The sequence below is a fragment of the Colossoma macropomum genome, unplaced genomic scaffold (genome assembly GCF_904425465.1).
Source record: "Colossoma macropomum unplaced genomic scaffold, Colossoma_macropomum, whole genome shotgun sequence".
Lineage (NCBI taxonomy): Eukaryota > Metazoa > Chordata > Actinopteri > Characiformes > Serrasalmidae > Colossoma > Colossoma macropomum.
The window spans coordinates 9,873,789-9,893,255 of NW_023494804.1; the positions used below are offsets into that span (position 1 = coordinate 9,873,789).

The window sequence follows — 19,467 nt, forward strand, 5'->3', positions numbered from 1 at the left end:
CTGCACGGAATTCATGTTGCATTCACAGCAGGCATATCTTATTACCAGGTATAATTGTTGCCACTGTACTAATATTTCAGTGCTTATCCCTTATAGCTGTAATGCCTGCTGAAACTGGACCTTAGCCTTGCATTATCCTTTATATCTAATATCTATTGATTACAAAGCAAGCTCCTATTGCCATTATTAACCTACATCTATACTATGTATACGTACAGTACCATGCTAAGGTCAGAGACCGCCTTTCATTTATTTAACTTCCAATCAAAACAGCCACTAAGTACAAGTTTTTCAAGTGTTTTGTATCCTTTCTTTGCCTTTATAACAGCTTCCATTCTTTTCAGGTTTTTCAAAGAAATCTTTTCCAAAGTTCAGTCGCAGAAGTTGATTGCATTTTCTGCTTCTCATGATCTGTGTATTCTCAGGTATAGACTCTGGGGCGGTCAGTCCATTGTTCTCAGAACACCTGTGGCTTATTTTTTGTCTATTTCCTTTTTCACTGGGGGCTTCTTGACAGCAACACATCCTTTTTGACCCATAGCGTTGTTTCTCACAGTGGAAGACGGACATTAACACCTGTGGTTTGCAAGAGCAGAGCTTTTTACGCACTGTTTATCTGATGGTCACAGTTTTGGTGGTCTACCAAGTCTTGCCCAGAACTTAGGAGTCCCATCTTCTTTATATATTTTAGAGTTTTTGGAATTCCGGTTTTGGAAACTTGACGCTTCCCTTCTCCATGCAAGTGGATTATCTTATATCTAATCTCCTCAGAAATATCTCCTGAAAAATGCATCATTTAGACTTAATGGCTGTCTTGACTGGAAATTCAATAAAGGGTGGTCTCTGACTTTTTTTTACCATACTGTAAATACACATTTCATATCGCACACAATGTATGCATGCAAGCATGTACATATGTATATATATTATACAGGTTTCATTATTGGCAAGTAGCATCTTACCTTGCGTGTTTCTTCACCATACTCTATTAAGTGCTGAAGAAGCCCAGAGCTTTAGTCACCACAGTCTTGAGAAAGTCATATATATGGAAATGGGGGGGATCCAGAAGGCCGCCTTCTTCCTCCTTTTTTTTTTTTCCCCCTGCAGTGTTGCATTTGTGTGTGAAAAATGTGCAGCCCTCTCAGGTTAAATGTCTCAGAATATATTACTTTTAATAAAGCATATTATGCAGTTATTGTGGAATAGATGGCCCTATGCAATGCGACAGGCCTCTTATCTTCAGATTTCCCGGATATGCAAAAAGGCTTCAGGGTTTTTTTCCCCCCTTATTTCAGGCCCAAATGGTTTATGCAATTCCAAGAGATTCTCTTGTAGTAAAGGAGGCAATCTAAACACAACACGGGTAAACATTATGATGATTCAGCTCAGGAGCCAATGGTAGAGTGAAGCAGGATTTGTTTCAGTTAAAGACTTGAGATTGTAAAATTTGCCCTCTGTGGTCAGCACACAACATTTGCAATCGCTTTAGTACAGCATGCGCTAGCCAAATCTCTACACAAGCTTCTTAGAAGGACAATGACCCCAAAATGCAAAGTAAAAAGATGAAACGATACGTTAAAGGGGAAATGAATCGGGAAAACAGGAATCTTCTTCTGGATGCAATTAGTAATGACAACAAAAGCAAAGCACATGGATGGAAGAAAATGAATACATAAAAAAAAAGTAGTTTAGAAGTGGTCTATGTAAACATGCCTCCTTGCTTCCTACAGTGGTCTCTAGAGGGAGATTTCGCAGTTTAAAGACCCTTCTAAAGTATAATGAAGAGGAGCTTTTCAAAAACTACAAGGGCTCTGAAATGCAAAATATCACATCCATATGTCGCTGTTGTCTGAAGAAAACCTCGTATCTCCGTTTTTGACGTTGACATAATTTGAAAATACCTGTTACCCTTTATGTTATATCTAAATTTCATGATAAATGGACTAAAAGAAATGACCTAAAATGACTTTTAAAAAAGTCTGGTTCCATTGACTTACATTAAAAGTAAAGCAGGTTTTTTCCTTCTCCTGTAAAGTTACCATTTTGGAGATACAAGGTTTTCTTCTGACAACAGCGATATGTTAGCCTTAGTAGCAATGCTAAGAGTCAGGATTTCTATATTGCTTCAATGGTTCTACGATGTATTTGCCTAATGCATGCAATGATAAACAAAACAAAAAGGATACATAATCATCAATTCTGTCAAACCGATAAAGCTGGATGCAAGGCTGCACTATATCACATAACTTGACAAACAACAGATTAAATGCTAGTTTTAGGCTGGAATTCCCCTTTAAGTAAACTGCATCTGGTTCATGTTGCTTAATTCTTTTATGAAAAAGATCCATAGTAATACTACAGGAATCTCTAAAGGATTCTACAGTAAATTCAGACGATTACTATGGTTTACAGGATAGAACACAAGTGTTATAGATTAATATAAGGCAGGCATGTAATATTATACAGGTGAAAATATTGTAGATTATAGACTTTCAACACTACAGAAACAGTTTCTTATAGTATTACTATAGAACTTTTTTGTAAGGGTTGTCTCTCTTGAACCAATTCGTAATACACAAATAATGCCACAACTCAAATGATCCAAGCAGTCTGAACCCTTAACATATTTTTGATAATCTGATGTTCCTGCAGCACCGCACACTCTTGGAGATGAGCAGACAGTGCCTTGTAAGCCACAACTTGGTAATAGTCCTTGCTAAAAGAAAGCTGGTCTGTTTATTAAAGCAGATATATTTCATTTCCTTCTCAAAGTTATTTCTTTCGACAGATGTGGGTTGTAATTTTAGTTCCATTTACTCAGTTCCATGTACTTCGGTTTGTATTCTTCTGAGCATTCCTCAAACTTATATTTGAGCAGAGCTGATTCAGAACATCCTGCTTAGGGCCCCAAGTGTTCAGAAACAGCTCTACCTATTTCTATCAACACTTTAATCCAGGCATGTCAAACTGGGGACCTTCTGGGTCAAAGTGCTGCGGAGATGAGCGTTTACCCTCATCTAACGCTCTGAATTCAGTTCCTGAAGGCCTTGCTAATGAGCTGATGAGCTGAATCAGGTGTGTTTAATGAGGCAGTGTGCTGAAGTCTGCAGTGTTTTGGCCCGCAAGGACTGGAGCCTGACACATGTGCTTTAATCCATTAATTTTAATCGGGAAAAAAGTTTAAGAAATCAGGTTGTCTGCTAGCATCTTTATGTTGACGTTAAAAGTTTTTTAATGCTACTTTCAAATGTAATTTTTATATAAAAATACTAAAATACTCAAAGTAACTAACACTTAGCCATGTGAAGAAGAAAGTACACCCTGTGAAAAGACTTTTTTGGCATATTTGGACAAACAGATATCTAGTCTTCATTTACACAATGTTGGTAGATAAAAGTGATATAATTAAACAAAATTAACATTTTTTGTCATCCTTTTATAACGGAATTCAACAGAAATGCAATTTCCTTATGTGGAAAAAGTAAGTGCACCTCTATATATATATATATATATATATAGAGAGAGAGAGAGAGAGAGAGAGAGAGAGAGATTTGACCTGCAAGTAGTTCTTGCTACTTTCGATGTCAAACTGCATGCATCTACCATTCGAACAAGATCAGACGAAGCACAAATTTGACTTGCATGGGAGGTGCTCCAGGAGGAAGTCTTTGCTGTCTAAAAAGAAGACTAAGGCTAAAGTTTGCTAATCAATATCTAGGAAAGAACCAGCAATAATGTGTTATTGAACAGGCAAGTCAAAGATAGAGTTGTTCAGCCAAAGTATCAGAAGCCACGTTTGCTGAAAACCAAAGCAGTATTTGATCAGAAGAACCTCATCCCAACTGTAAAGCATGGTGGTGGAAATGTTATGGTTTGAGGCTGCCCAACTCGCAATCATAGAATCTACTATGAATTTAATTTCATACCAGAGAGTGCTTGAGGCTGTTGTTGAAGCTGAAGAAGTGAACCTTCCAACAGGATAATGATCCCAAACATACAAGTAAATCCACCAAGGAATGGTTCACAAGGAAGAAGTGCAGGGTTGTGGAATGGCCAGATCTGAATCCCACTGAAATGCTGTGGGAGGATTTGAAACGGGCTGTAGATGCTAGAAACCCCTCAGACATTGCATGGTTGAAAGAATTCTGCATTAAGGAGTGGGCAAAAATTTCTCCCGGTAGATGCCAGAAACCGGTAGACAGTTATATAGAAAACGCCTACATAAAGTTGTATCTGTCAAAAGGGGCAGTAGCATTTACTGAAGCCAGAGGTGCATTTACTTTTGCAACAGAAAAAAGACAGTTAATTTATTTTAAAATAAATCAGTCAAATTTCCTTTGTTTTTGTTCTATTATGTAATACAACAAAAACAAAGGACATTTGACTGATTTATTATATAGTTTAGCTGAAGATCAAATACTGATATGCCCATATATGTTTAAAAAGAAAAGATTTCATGGGGTGCACTTACTTTTCCACATGACTGTATATCACTGAGTCGCTGTGTACGCTAGCTCAACAGCAGGTAATGTTAGTGTATCACAGAATACATTCATTTAATGCAGGTAAGGTTAGTTATGACCTCAAATTGTTTAAAAATGTTTTCTGTCAAAATTTTTTTTTTTTTTAATCTGCATCCTAACATCTAAGTGAATATAAACTGGAATTTAAGACAGTTTAATTCTTATTAAGGCATTTAATTAGTAAAATGTAATTCCAGACAAACAGGACTTCAGGCATCCTCTAAACGCTGATTTTAGACCAAAAGCTTTTCATAAAGCCGTCGTAAAACAACGCATCAGGCAACATGCAGCGTATTCATAACCATAATAACTTTATGTGTGGGATCTTTTACAGGCATTAAAGGGAAAACATTCTACATAATTAAATGGTTGAGATGTAAACAAAGTCATTCAGAGTGGTTTGATGCTAAATGCTCTATTCTGGAGAAACTGAGTCAAAAAAAAAAAAATTCTGAGTCAGAGTTGTTCACAGTGATGATGATAGGAAACAGACGTCCGAAGAGTTTAATGCCTCAGAAATCTCCCTCACAGAACATTATTACATGAAACGGTTATAAATACTCAGCCTGACGTCTTTTAATCGTATTTTAATCCATTTATTTGATTCCATTTGTGGCAGAGGGGTACATGCAGGGTGTTGTAAGGCAAAGAGTCCCTAAAGAAAACTTATTTTTTTCATATTTAAGCCTATTTTATCATTAATAACATTACATATAAAAACTTGGAAGACAGGTGTAGGTTCACTGGTGTTTTTGGATCATAAATAAAATGGCTGTATTTGTGTTGTAGACATGGTGACCCCAGGTTCCTACCACCACAACTATAAAGAAATCAGAGTCTGTGAGTTTCTCTACAAATCAACCATTTCACAACAAACCACTCTGAATGACTCTGCTTACATTTCAAGGACTGAATTATTCAAAAATATTGAAAATATGGTGGAATTCCCCTTTAATCTCTTTTGATGTCTGGTTCCCATCACCACCACTGTGAACAATTCTGATCTTAATCATTTAATTATGCAGAAACTTAGAAAAATCAGTGGAATTCCCCTTTAAGAGATAAATAGCACCATAACCATCTGTATGCAGTCCTACAGAGAACTAGTAAAAACCTTTTCTTCTACAGAAATAACCGCCTGTTTTTAGATTAGTTAGATTATTTTCTCACTTCGGCTCATTTAAACCCTAAAACTTCACGGTTCTCGGGGAGAGGTGCCGAAAAGAGCCGAGAGCTCCTCAGTGAGGTGAGCTCTGCTAGCCAGGCCTGTAGGGGGAGGCTACTGTCTCTCCGTGTGGCGAGCTTCCCTCGGAGGCAGCTGTGGCGATAAAACCGCGGGATTACCAGTCCTGTCAGTCCTGCTTGGAGTCAGAAAGAGGATTAGGCTCCTCTGGGAGGTGCCACAAGATCCACAGAGTCCTCAGGCAGCAGGAGCCTCGGGGAGAGCCGCACTCAGGCCTTGTTGCTGAGGGAGTCAGAGGAGCTTGCAAAGGCTGAACGGGCTTCAGCTTAGCCTGAATAAGTAGAGGTGACCTGCTGTTCGCTAATGTTCTCGATCTTGAAAAGGAAGGTGTGTGTATATATATATATATATATATATATATATATAAAATATCATTTAAACACCTCAGTGTCACTGCTGGACTGAGAATGGTCCACCAACCAAAAATATCTAGCCAAAAGTGTCCTGTGACCACTGGACTAGAGGATGACCAACACAAACTGTACAGCAACAGATGAGCAACACACACTGACACGCCACCACCACGTCAGAATGATCCACCACTCAAATAGTACCTGCCCTGTGGTGGTCCTGTGGGGGTCCTGACCATTGAAGAACAGGGTAAAAGGGGGCTAACAAAGTATGCAGAGAAACAGATGGACTACAGTCTGTAACTGTAGAACTACAAAGTGCTGCTATATAGTAAGTGGAGCAATAAAATGGACAAGGAGTGTAGAAACAGTTAAGGAGGTGGCTTTAATGTATGGCTCTTCAGAGTATATATGACCTACATTCATTAAAAGATTAAAAAACATGTTTTAAGCCAAAACTTTCTCTCAAAACTATCGTAAAAACAGTGCATTTGTAACCTTTTCATGCTATAACCTTCTGTCTTAAGATTATTCAGCTCAACACAGTTTCAGGCCAGCATGTGATCGTTTAGGCAGTTAGCATGATGCTAATTTGCTGTGTATAAGCTTCCATTACATTATTAATGTAGCTGATTAGCATTAGCTACATTAGCCACAATGGAGAGAAAGAGAGAAGCTGCTTTAGACGCCACCTGACAAAATCACCTGACTACCAAATTCAGGTTAGCACTTACCAGCAGGCAGTGAAAATACCCCACAGAAACACTAACACAACATAAATTAACTCTGAAGTACAGAAATGGGCTGTGATCTGATTTATCAAATGGCCTATATGTCAGTATGCATTTTCTTTGAGCAACAAATTTCAGGTAAAATTTGACAATTTATTCTCCACTCCATTCAGTTATTCACCACTGGCACAGATGCCTTCTACCGTTCAGTGGCATGAACTACAGCCACTGTCTCCCTCTAGTGGCTGAACATCAAAACACAACTGAAATCTAATTTGCAGTCCAACGTAAATATCAATATTGAGCAATGAAACCTTAACCAGTAACATAAAGCATTACTGACAGTATTGACAGCAAGCCAGCAGCTACAGAACAATCGTTAAAGGTACAATAAAGGGCCTACACATTTTATTTCAGGCTTTCAGACCTTAATTTTAATGGCAAAATTTATAAATCGGTACATCAATATGTCAAACAGAGAAGTCAAATTTTGTCTTAAAGATAAGTTGTTCTTTGTTTGTATTACAAGATGATAAAGAAAATTCAACTTAGAGAAAGGCTGTTTCTGAGTGAATTCTTCTGCAAGCCTCTTTTGTGAAGAATCATATAGTCCATATGCTATAAGGGGGTTGCATGGAAACTCAAAATTGTTCAGAGAAAAATAAAGTGCAAATCAAACACAGTATTTATCAGTTATTTGGATGTTCAAACATAAATCTCTACACTAGTCGACAGATCCCCGCTCCTTAAACCTAGCAGAATGTTCTTATCACGTCAATGGTTGCATAATATACATAGTAAACAGTAGGCTGCGCACCCTGGGAGCTGAATAAATACACGCTTGTGCATAATCTCATGGTCTGTCACCCAGTCAACTCACAAAGACTTATCAAGGGTGGCTTGTAAGTAGTTTTATATGAAAATAGTCACCATCAGGTTTAAGCAGCATTCAATAATTCAATAAGGAAGTGGTTGATTGCTGTGAGGCACTTCTTTATGCATCATCATTTTATCAGGTACACCAACCACATAGGTGTGGATTTGTAGATTTACAAAGTACTGATTGTAGCCAACTTACTGCCGTACAATTTATCAGCCCCTCCAACCCCATCCATCATGGAAAGGGCCCACAATGGGCCCACCACTGGTTCCTCTCTTCATTTTGTCACATGATGCCACCAAACTGGAAAGATGAAGGCTAGCTTGTGCTTTCCCTGAGTCATATGAAGCTCCACCGCTACTCCACATCATTGGACAGCTCAACACGCTTGAGGGAGGATGCCAATTGCCAGTTCTATTACATCAGCTAACAGATGCTGGCTAGCCAGTATGGTTCTCATGTTGGCTAGCCAGTAAGGCTCTTTTGGACCCCATGGATGGCTATGGCACCTCCGGGATCAAACGCTTGCTGGCCACTTTATTAGAAACATCAACCTTACTGATGATTTTCACAGGTAAAGACAAAGCTCATCCTTCTACATGCTCAATTTATGTTAGTCATCCAACACTTAATCAGTGTTCAGTTTCTGACCACAGGACCAATGTAGGGCTGGACACTTTTGGTTGGCAGACTATTTTCAGCCTAGCAGTGACAATGACGTGTGTAAAAATCCAAGCAACACTGTTATGTCTGATACTGTATGACCACCATGTTAGCATCACTGCTGTGCTGACAACAGTCAAGTGTCTGGCAAGCGCAGCAGGGGTCCGACAGGAGTCCTTTTCCATTGATAAACAGGGTGGAGGGGGCTGATAAACTGTGCAGCAAGATGGGCTACAGTTTATAGTTGTAAATCTACATGGTAGGTGCTTCTAATAAAATAGCAACTTAGTGTGCTTATATGTTCTTCTGAGCTAAATGTAAAGAAATGTAGAGACGTTCTTCATAGGACTTTATAGCCCTTTACATAAAATGACTATGCTTTAGTGCAGGAGAGCCCCTGACTTTAGTTGTAGACTTCATCAAACACACCTGATGTATCTCAGTTAACTCTGTCAAGTCTGTTAGATATGGGCTAAAACTAAACTCTACTGCACAGTAGATCACCAGGAGCAGGACTGCACCTACATACCTTCATATATGGAAGTCCAAAGCCTCAAAATGTAACTTTTTTAAGCAGAGTAATAAATTCTTCGGACAAAATAACACACTATGATGCAGTCACTGATTTAAAACATTACTCTCACATAGGGACAGGCAATATGGCAAATGTAAAACACTACAATATGATGATATATGATATGTACCACATTATGTTTTTCTAAGGTTGGATCAAACAAAATGTAACAGCAAAATGCTAAATAAAAAAAAATCGCTATGAGTTTTTTAATATGTTTTAAAAGGGGAAAGTCTGTGAATGAATTGTCATTGACAAAGCTGATGCTATGTTATCCCAGGTGGTTGCTAAGGTGTTGCTAGGCCACTGCTATTGTAACACCATGTTGTTGTTGAGGTGTTGCGAGGCTGTTACTGTTGTATCCCAAGGGGTTACTAAGGTGTTGCGAGTCTGTTGCTGTGGTATCGTAGGTGGTTACTAAGGTATTGTCAGGCCGTTTCTATGGTATCCCAGGTGGTTAGTAAAGTATTGCTAGGCCAGTGCTTTGTTATCCCAGGTGGTTGCTAAGGTGTTGCTATGCTATTGCTATACTATCCAAGGTGGTTGATAATGTATTGCTAGGCCATTGCTATACTATCCCAAGTGGTTGCTAAGGTGCTGCTAGGCCATTACTTTGTTATTCCAGGTGGTTGCTAAGGTGTTGCTAGGCCAGTGCTATACTATCCCAGGTGGTGGCTAAGGTGTTGCTAGGCCATTACTTTGTTATTCCAGGTGGTTGCTAAGGTGTTGCTAGGCCAGTGCTATACTATCCCAGGTGGTGGCTAAGGTGTGCTAGGCCATTGCTATACTATCCTAGCATGGCAGGCTGTTACTGTTGTTTCTGAAGTGGTTACTAAGGTGTTACCAGGCTGTTGCTGTGGTATCGTAGGTGGTTACTAAGGTATAGCCAGGTCATGTCTATAGTATCCCAGGTAGTTAGTAAAGTGTTGCTAGGCTATTGCTTTATCATCCCAAGTGGGTGCTGAGGTGTTGCTAGGCCTTTGCTTTGTTATCCTAGGTGGTTGCTAAGGTGTTGCTAGGCCATTGCTATACTATCCCAAGTGGTTGCTAAGGTGTTGCTAGGCCATTGCTATACTATCCTAAGTGGTTGCTAAGGTGTTGCTAGGCTGTTGCTTTGTTATCCCAGGTGATTGCTAAGCTGTTGCTAGGCCATTGCTATACTATCCCAGGTGGTTGCTAAGGTGTTGCTAGGCCATGGCTATGGTATCCCAAGTAGTTGCTAGGATGTGTGCTATAGGAATGAGAATTTGTATGTAATGTCTATGAAGGTCAGTGTGAAAGGTGTCCTTGTGACATCATATGGAGCAGTCAGAGTTGAATTTCTGAACATTCCCCCATTTGTGTCTTATGGAAAAAAAAAACATCTGAAGAAATGTTGTACAAAAACTGAACATGAGATCGGCCCCAAAAGCACAACCACATTGTTCTTTTGTATATGCTCTATAATTGCGCATAGCTTCGCTGCTCAAAACCATAAAAATGGTACAAAAAACATAGAATAATAAGATAGAAGAAGAAGACAACAACTTTGTCAAGCCAACCTAATTATGCAGAGCTGTTTCAAAAATCGAACAAAGAAAAAAAGTTGTATGATTAAACAACTTCTAACATTTTTATGGTACATGCCGTCATATTGCCCACCCCTACTCTCACATCACTGCTGCCTCATAGGAGCTCATAAGGACTCTCCCAACACTGGTGCCAAGACATATCTAAGTCCACAAAAAGATGAGTGAGAGTGACCGTTTGTACTGAACTTTAGGTTTGTGAGAAGTCCCTGCTAAGATTATTTCACTGAAAAAAGAAAGGATAAATAATGAAATGACACCTGAACATTGTTTTTATGGATGTGGGGTTATTCTGGAGGAATGCTGTCTGACCTGAGAAAGGCACAGTGGAGCTCAACCCCAAAACCACACACAGCACAGGAGTTCACACTGTGTAGTCCAACTCAGCGTTCATGACTGTGTACATCTCATAGATGGCATCCACAGTGGCGGTAAAGTTCACCAAGAACTGCCGGATGTTTGCCAGGCAGTCTTCCTCCGTGACCTCCTGCCCTTTGGATAGGGCCTTCAGGAAGTCTGACCTGTATGGTGCAGCAAGAAGTGCAGCCTAAAAGAGAGAAAAGAAATTGTTAGGCCTCCTTTGAGGGTAATATGTGCCACTGTGACCCCCTTGCCCTCCCCACCTCTCCAGTCATTTCTTTCACTTAACAAGGCCATGTCTTACCAGGACCTTGTCCATTTTGCAGGCTTATTAAAAATTAATAAGTAGATATTCAACTTCGGAGATTGTTCTGTGGCCCCTCTAGCATTTCCTTGCAGCCCCCAGTTTCAGAACCACTGCCTTATGATACCTTACAATGTAGCTACTTATCTGACAGGCAGAATATGGGAAAATGTAATTGGTTTGACAGTTTGCTTTAGTGATTACACGCAGTAAGCTGCCAATTTCTTACCTTGTGCCTACGCTCATTGGCCGTTTCATAACAAATACCATATACAAGTACAATTTCTAGGTAAACCGTTAGTGTTGCTGCACAATTATCCCCCCTCTACCCCATTTATCAGTGGAAAAGGACCACATTATGCACCACTAAGCAGATAATATTTGGGTGGTTATCACAGTGTCACTGCTAGTTTGAGAGCGTTCCGCCACCCAAATAATATCCACCCAGTTTTATCTGTGGTCAGAAAGGATGGCTATGGCTGGCTTTACACGGTGAAACTTTTATGCAACTTTGGTTGCTTGAAACCTACATGAAACTAAATTGCACTTGAGTTGCATAATGTAAAGTGTCCTGCAACTCACTAGAAACTCAGGCGCAACAGCTGCATCTCAGCTGTTGATTGTTTATTGGGTGGTTAAAAAGGAGACCCCCCCCCCACCGTATGACTCAAGATTGGTAGTTTTTCATTTTGTAAGTTTCTTGAGCCATGACAAAAACCATGGTTTCTCAAACTTAATGGTTCTGTAAACAGCTGCGTTAACTAGCCAACAGCTGTTTAGACAACTGCTTGTGCCGCCTTTATTCTTCTTTGTTAGTCTGCTGTCTTCGTGATTTATTGTCATTGTGATGTTACACAGAGCTCAGACTCATTTGGGATCCAGAGGATGAAAAGTAGTACAGAATGTGGTCCTTGAAGAACTTGCTGGATAAAGGCACATCAAGTAAGCTGTAACCATAATGTCTACTTAAACATTCATTTTCAAAGGCTTAACATACACACAACAGATAAAAATTCAAATAGACATTAGACAGATACAGAGATATAGAAAAAAAGAATTGCAGTGACAGCTGGAAAAAATATACAAAGGCAGTAAAATGCTGCAAATATGTAAATCACATCTTGTGGATGACTTTATAGATAAAACAATAAGGCATATCAAAAATGACAAGTTGCTAATTTGGCTAACTAGTTGAGGAATTGAATGGGTTGTGTGCAACTTTTTTTTAATTGCTTCTAGTAATTGTCAAGTTGCACCACTAATTATGTTGCAAGCAACTTACAACATGCAACTAGTTGCATGAAAGTTTCACCATGTAAACCAGCCTTATACAAACAGTGCATCAACAAATGTCCTACAGTCTCTAACTGTACACCAGTAAGGCGTTTCTGATAAAGTGGCCAGTAAGTTTACACATTATACAGTGCTGAATAATATGCGGTTCTATTCAGGGCTAGTCAGTAACTGTAAAGTGCACCTATGGTAGATTTACAGGATAAAGTGGTCAGTGGGTGCACTAGGTAGGCACGCAATAATCTTAATAAACTGGCAGCTATAAACACAAATGGCATATTCCTCCACTATCTGGTTAGCTAGGGGGTCCTATGGTGGTCCCTCTCCACTGAGGTAAGTGGTAGAGGGGAGATGATAAATTATGCAGTAACATATTGGCTACAGTCCTTAACTGTAATAAGCCCACGTACAATCATATGCAAAAGTTTTGGTCAAATGAAAACATAACTTTTGCACAGGACACTTTTTATGTTTTATTTCTTTTCCAATATGTTAAATTCAGCAAAGAAACAGTAATTGTGCATTAAAATGTACAGAAGTGTGTTCTATGTAGGGGATGTGTTAACTTATTTTCATATCAATAAAACACGGAATTTGACAAGGGGGCGCCCAAACTTTTGCACACCACTGTATAGGTCGCTGGCGCATGACATTTCTATACGGTCCAAACCTGCTGTGTGTACATATTCAGAGTTTCAATAAAAATGTGACTTTAGTTAATAAGTGGCTGTCAGGGAGTCTCCGCCTTGTACTCTGCTTCTGATTGGTTGCTCTGGCTCAGCCACATCCTTCCTCACTCTGCTTTATTTCTGTTCCTTGTTCCTCATGTTTCCCTCTTCTAGTCCTTTTCAGGTTTTTGCCTTTCACTGCTTGAAATCTGATCTACAATTATGGGTCCATTGGTTTTAACCCCTTTACATGGTGAAGGCCCAAAGTTTACTACACACTTCTATAACCTAAGAAGAGCTCAACAAGTTTGCTGTGAAGTTCCTGTAGTTACTGAATAATAAGCCCTAGTATGTTATAAGGGATTTTAAGGGGTTAACCCTGTCTGCCTGTTCTGACCATATTTCCTGGAATAGCCATAATAAAATTACTCAGCCCACACATCCACCTCTGGCTCCCCTCCATTACGCTTATTTAATAACATAACCCGAGTGACGCAATCAGCTACGAAAGTCTTGAGTTTAAATCCCAGGGATGCTGCAGCCATCGAATCGGCCGTGCTGCTCTCCAGCTGGCTTGTACTGCCTTTGGATGAATTTTCAACTCAGCTGGAAAACTGTTGCATCACCAGATTGCAACTATCAGTGGTTTGTGCTCACATGGTCATTGTGACTAAAATACAAAAGCATTTTAACACGTTAGCTATTGGTAAATTTTTGTGAAGTTCTTTAGGTTATTTCATAAAATGTTTAACTTTTTCAGAGAAAAACACTTTTATCACTTTTCTCACTTTTGTATTGAGAAAGCCTGGAGAAGAATTCCAACCAGACTGCGCAAAGGCAAAAGCACAGAGGTGGAAATGTCAAAGTCTGGGGCTGTTTTTCTTACAGTGTTATTGTTGAGCATGTACAAAGGCATTGTGGATGCAAACCTGCAGAAGTCTGCAAAAAAAACTGCTCAAACAATAACGATGTGAAACACACAAGCTCTATTCCAAAAAAGAAATTAAAATTTTGAAATGGTCAATTTAAAATAAATGCCACTTAGTTTGACCTCTTGCATTTCTTCTAAAATTCTCCTCCAACACGTCCCATTTCATCACTTTGTTCACGTTTCCTTAAATGATGTGTAAGGCCGCGGAGAAGCAGCTCCACATCACGATGCTCCCACCTTCGTACTTCACTGTGTGAATGGTGTTCTATGGTAATCTTAGCGCAACCACTCCATACATTACGAGCTGAATTATGAGTTCTGTTTTTGTTTCGTCTGACCAGAGTACATTGTTCAGAATTCCAAACTGGAATACATTCCAAAATGTATATTTTTCAGTTTTGGATACACACTGGAAGTTTATTAAATAACAAGCACAAAGATTCTGAATACTGAATACTTGTTTCCTCTCATTGTATGTCAACTGACTGGTCCTGGTGGTCCTTACCAAATAGAATAGGTGCTGTTATTCAGGCAAGGGGATGCATAACCAAGTATTCAACAAGAAATGACCCATGCAACTAATTTTTTGTCTGGGAGGCATATATTAGGTGCTATATACTGGTGGAGTAGTTGGCTGCATAAAAGTAAACATGAATACAAATCAGCTGTTTTTTAAATGTTTGAATCAACATTTTTTTTAAATATTGAGTTTTTATTGCTTCTCTGTACCCATATAAACACTTATAAACAGCTTTGTCTGTTATATTTCATTGTTTTAAAACCGTGCAGGTGGGTTCTGCTTCTAAACTCAACAGTTATGCTAACTCTGATCTCTTGGCCCTCCGAAGGGTCATCTCTTCTACTTCTCTTGACCTGAAGTAATAAATCTGCCCTTAAGATGCGTCATAGATTTTCACAAGAGAAAACGATGAGGGCAAGTCAACGAGGGTGTAATGAAATGCAGCTAACACTGAGGAGAAAATAGTCACATTGGAAAGCAATGTTCTTTTACTTTTTAACACCCACCTTGAAAACTTTCTGGACTATCCAGCCGTGGTACCTCTTGAGTGCTTGATCGTAGGCTTTAGTGATGTTGACGCGGATAAGATTGGGGTTGTTTTCGTCCCTCTCCCCGTCTGCGAGACTTTGCAACAGGATCTGAATGAAGCGTAGACCTCTGAGGAAGGCAGTTAGCAACTACTAATGTCTGAATTTCAAAACTTGCATGCTGCTTCACTCAATATCACCAGACAAGGCAAGAGTGAAACTGACTGATATGCATGACAGTTGTGCTGAGCAGTATGGATAAAGTTTACTATCCTAATATAAGTTTGTGTTAATTAATCCCACTGATTTTTACAAATTTTTCCATAACTCTAGAGAAACGTAGTCAGAATTGTTTGCAGTGGTAGTGATAGGAACCAGACGTTCAAACCGTTTAAAGCTACCTAGCAAAGTTATTAGGTGAAATGGCTGTTGCCTGAGACACTGTTTTATGATAGTTTTGAGATAAAGTTTAGGGGTTAAACGTACGTTTTAAACTCCATATTCTTTGTGGAGAGGTACAGCATTGTTAGAATGCAAAATAAGAAGAGAAAAGAAAGAAAATGTTTTTGTTAATTTTTTAAGATGTACCACTATTTCACCATTATCTGCATTGCGTATAAAACAAAGACGTGTAGATTCAAGGATAGTGAATAAAATGCCTGTATTTGCATTGTACACATCACGACCCCTGGTTCCTATCACCACCACTGTAGAGAAATCTGAGTCTGTAAGTTTCTCTTTAATGCACCACTTTACATCAAAACACTATGATTGACTTTGTTTACATGTCAATGATTGCATTATGCGGAAATTTGAAACAGTGGTGGAATTCCCCTTTAATGGCCCCTGCTTGATGAATGCTGGTATTCTATGCTAAAAGAACATGTTACGAACCTGATACAGCTTATTTAGATTGGACTGTTTTGTTTTGTTCTGCTTCTCTTAAACTGGAGTTCCACCAACTTAATCGGTAAGATGTAAACAAAGTCATTTAGAGTGGTTTGATGTGAAATTTACCATCACAGAGTTTTTATGTGTAATGTTGATGATGGTAAATAGTGGTGAATCAGGAAATATAGGTTTTCTTTAGGTCCTCTTTTGCCTTACAATGCCTTGCATGTGTATGTCATGAATCTATTTAAAAAAAATATATATATATATATATAATATATAATATATATATATATATATATATATTATATATATATATATGCTTAAGGTCCAAACTTAATCTAAAATAATGTCTCAGGCATCAAGCAGCTTATTTGTAACCGTTTCATCTAATAACTTTGTGATGCAGCTTTTAAAGGCATTAAAACCATTCAGATGTCTGGTTCCTATCACCACCACTGTGAACGATTCTGACTTGGTAAGTTTCACTAGACCTGAACATTTCACACCAAATAATTATTGGATAATGCAAAAAAGTGTTAAAAATCTATCAAATTTCTCTTTCAGATTACTTCAAAAGGAACCTTATATAGTACTGTAAACTTGCTATATCATCAAAGCTGCAATATGTATTTTCATTAAAATAAAAAAAAGTAGCATTACTCAGTCAGGAAACAAAAAACATGCTTAAATATGGTGAGTGTGTGCTGCTGTGAGTCACCCTGTAAAGCCTGAAATAGTAATTTAAAAGTCAGAGGCGTTGGGTTGGGAGTTTTTTGGACCATGTCATATGTCTTTACATATTAATGTCACACGCACAGGCTCAAAAAAAAGGTCCGGCTCTATATTCAGGTCTCAGATGCAGTATAAATCAACATTATACTGATGAAGATATGATGACAATGGTAAATAATTCACTCACATCCTCAGAAGACACGTCCTTCACCGTGTTTTGACTGAGTTCTCTTTAAATATTCTTTTAACATGTTCACAATCATCAGATTCGTCCGCTCAAGACAGGGATCTGAAGCACAATCCATGTGCAATTGCATGCAATTACACATTTCCACCAAATTCCCAAATCTTACATAGTGCAGCTTTAAGTCAGGCATGTCAAACTGAGGACCTTCCAGGCTAAAATCCTGCGGATATTAGTGTTTACCCTCATCTAACGCTCTGAATTCAGTTCGAGAATGTTTTGCTAATGGGCTGATGAGCTCAGATGTGTGGAATCAATCAATACAACTACAACTAAAAATCAATATTGTTGTGTGATATCAATTCTGTATACCGGTGTAGATGGTATATCTCCCTGCTCTACATGACAGAAATCGCTGAATACAGTAATATTCGGCAAAAAAACTTACAAAATACTGTTTGTAATTTCATATAGGTGCAGAATCCCTTCTTACCTTTTTAACCACATGAGAGCCAGCGTGGCGCCTGCTTTAGGCCATTCTGACCCATAGATGCCCTTCTCAACCTCCAGAATCTTTTGGAGGGTCTCGTACTTTGCAGGGTCTGAGTCATAAACAGCTCTGATTTTCTTGAAAGGATAAGAAGCAGAGAGAGCTCACATCAATCTATCTGTGATGACACTTTACACTAAACCTTGGCGGCAGAATTAGATTTATAGCTGAGACTTACTGTGATGTTTCCATTTATGTCAGCTTTGATAGGGGCGAAAACTTTGGAACCGAGGCAGTCTGTCAAAAAGAAACCAGTCAGATTATCAAAAGTGAAAGAAGTGCAGAGTTTAACACGGAGTCAGCGCTGGGTGTGAACCTACACCAACCAGCCACTTCATTAAGTACACCTCACTGTTTCTACACTCATTGTCCATTTTATCAGCTCCACTTACTGCATAGGTGCTCTTAGTAGCTCTACAATTACAGTCTATAGTACACCTGTTTCTCTGCATACTTTGTTAAGCATGACAGTAACTGTGATGTATATAACATAATTGACTATAATATGCATTAAATCACTGATTTATACCAATATCATCAAATGTTACGCGCAGAACACAATGTTTAATGTGTTAGTTCAATACCAGAAAAAAACAGGTTGCACTGGTCAGTTTGGATCTCCTAAGTGCTGCTACTTACCAGTTACAAGTATAAATGCATAAAATCAGTTATTAGTCTTTAGAGCCAAGGATACCGGCATACAGGGGGTTGACAAAGTAAATAAAAGAAGCAAGGCTGTATGTGTAAACCATGCATTACTGAGGACTATTATAGATGGTTTATATATAAATATATATATATATATATATATATATATATATATATATATATATATATATATATACACACACACACACAAGCCATTCGTAATGGTCATTAAAACAACTTTGTTTGATGTTCTTGACCCCGGTGACCTAGAAGGCGGAGTGGCCTTCTTTGAGGAGAGCGAACAGAGCAGTAAGCCCAAGTTGTCTAATGAATATTTAATAGCCCTGAGTTTAATATTAGGACTGCACCAATGGGGACTTCGAAAGCTACTTGGCGCCCTTATTTATCCAAATACTCTCAACCTCAGACTTCATTTGAAGAAAAAGAGCCTTATAAAAACGCCTAATGGAAGCTTTATGAGGACCTTTAAGGAGTTAACTTTATTCCTAGCAGTCACCTGGAACACTGCTCCGCTCGAGCGTACCCTGGTGAGGCGGTCTATGGAGGAGAACCGTTAGCTGTGCCGTCTTGTTTATGTCACCCTTCGCTACCCTCTACCTTTAGACCACGACAACTTACTGTCTCTCCGGCTAACGTTACTCACCGAAGAAACGCGGAAGATGAGACACCGACTCCAAAAACTCTTTTGTGGTGACTTCGTTGGTGTTTGGGAGCTGGGCGAACCGATTCTCCAGCAGGAGAGCCATCCTGAACCAGGCAGATGGAATGGAAAAGGGAAACGTGGAGCCCGTCAACAGCAGCACAAGAAAAACCCGGAACAGCCGGGAGTGTCACTCGCACAGCAGCGCGAGGGAGTGGGCGTGGCTTCGAGCGGAATATTCAACAGGTGCTTATTTAGCGAGCCAATGGGGAGGGGTGACCTCAGAGGGCGCGCTTAAAACTGACCAATACATGCAGTGTATGCAAATTAGGAGAAGGCGTGTTTACTCAAGTACACAGAGCTGAGCGGAGTTGAATACTAGTATGATAAGTTGTGTATTTATTCATAAGAGGTCATTTATGTACCTCATTTATGTGTACATAAGTGGAGTGCTGTACAAAAAATAGAGTCTTTCACAAAGCAGGATTTCTCAGTTTCACCAGATAACCCACTGCACAGATGGGTTAAATGCAGAGGTGAAATTTCCCCATTGTGGGACTAATAAGGGTTACTTAACTGTGCAATAGGAAAAGAGCAGAGAGACAATCGTTGGACAATTGTCAGTTTTCGGCTCGTTATCTGGCTAACTCAGGCATCCTGCTT

General features: G+C 39.1%; 1 protein-coding gene across 1 annotated transcript; it reads right to left on the reverse strand.

The window, feature by feature from the left end:
- Window positions 1-10,052: 10,052 nt before the first annotated feature.
- Window positions 10,053-18,998, reverse strand: gltpb (glycolipid transfer protein b). Its single transcript, XM_036595098.1, has 5 exons — window positions 18,808-18,998; window positions 17,674-17,732; window positions 17,439-17,572; window positions 15,115-15,265; window positions 10,053-11,079 (listed from the first exon to the last, which is right to left on the reverse strand). Exons 1-5 carry the CDS (start codon window positions 18,908-18,910, stop codon window positions 10,897-10,899), a joined length of 630 nt encoding a protein of 209 aa, XP_036450991.1. The 5' UTR covers window positions 18,911-18,998; the 3' UTR covers window positions 10,053-10,896.
- Between the last annotated feature and the right edge of the window lie 469 nt (window positions 18,999-19,467).

Bases quoted from the DNA above. Each gene is read 5' to 3' on its own strand.
- gltpb (XM_036595098.1), bottom strand. From the start codon at position 18,910: ATGGCTCTCCTGCTGGAGAATCGGTTCGCCCAGCTCCCAAACACCAAC. The intron at 17,733-18,807 runs GTGAGTAACGTT...TCTTTTTGACAG, and splicing joins TCATCTTCCGCGTTTCTTCG to ACTGCCTCGGTTCCAAAGTT. The intron at 11,080-15,114 runs GTGGGTGTTAAA...TCTCTCTTTTAG, and splicing joins TAGTCCAGAAAGTTTTCAAG to GCTGCACTTCTTGCTGCACC.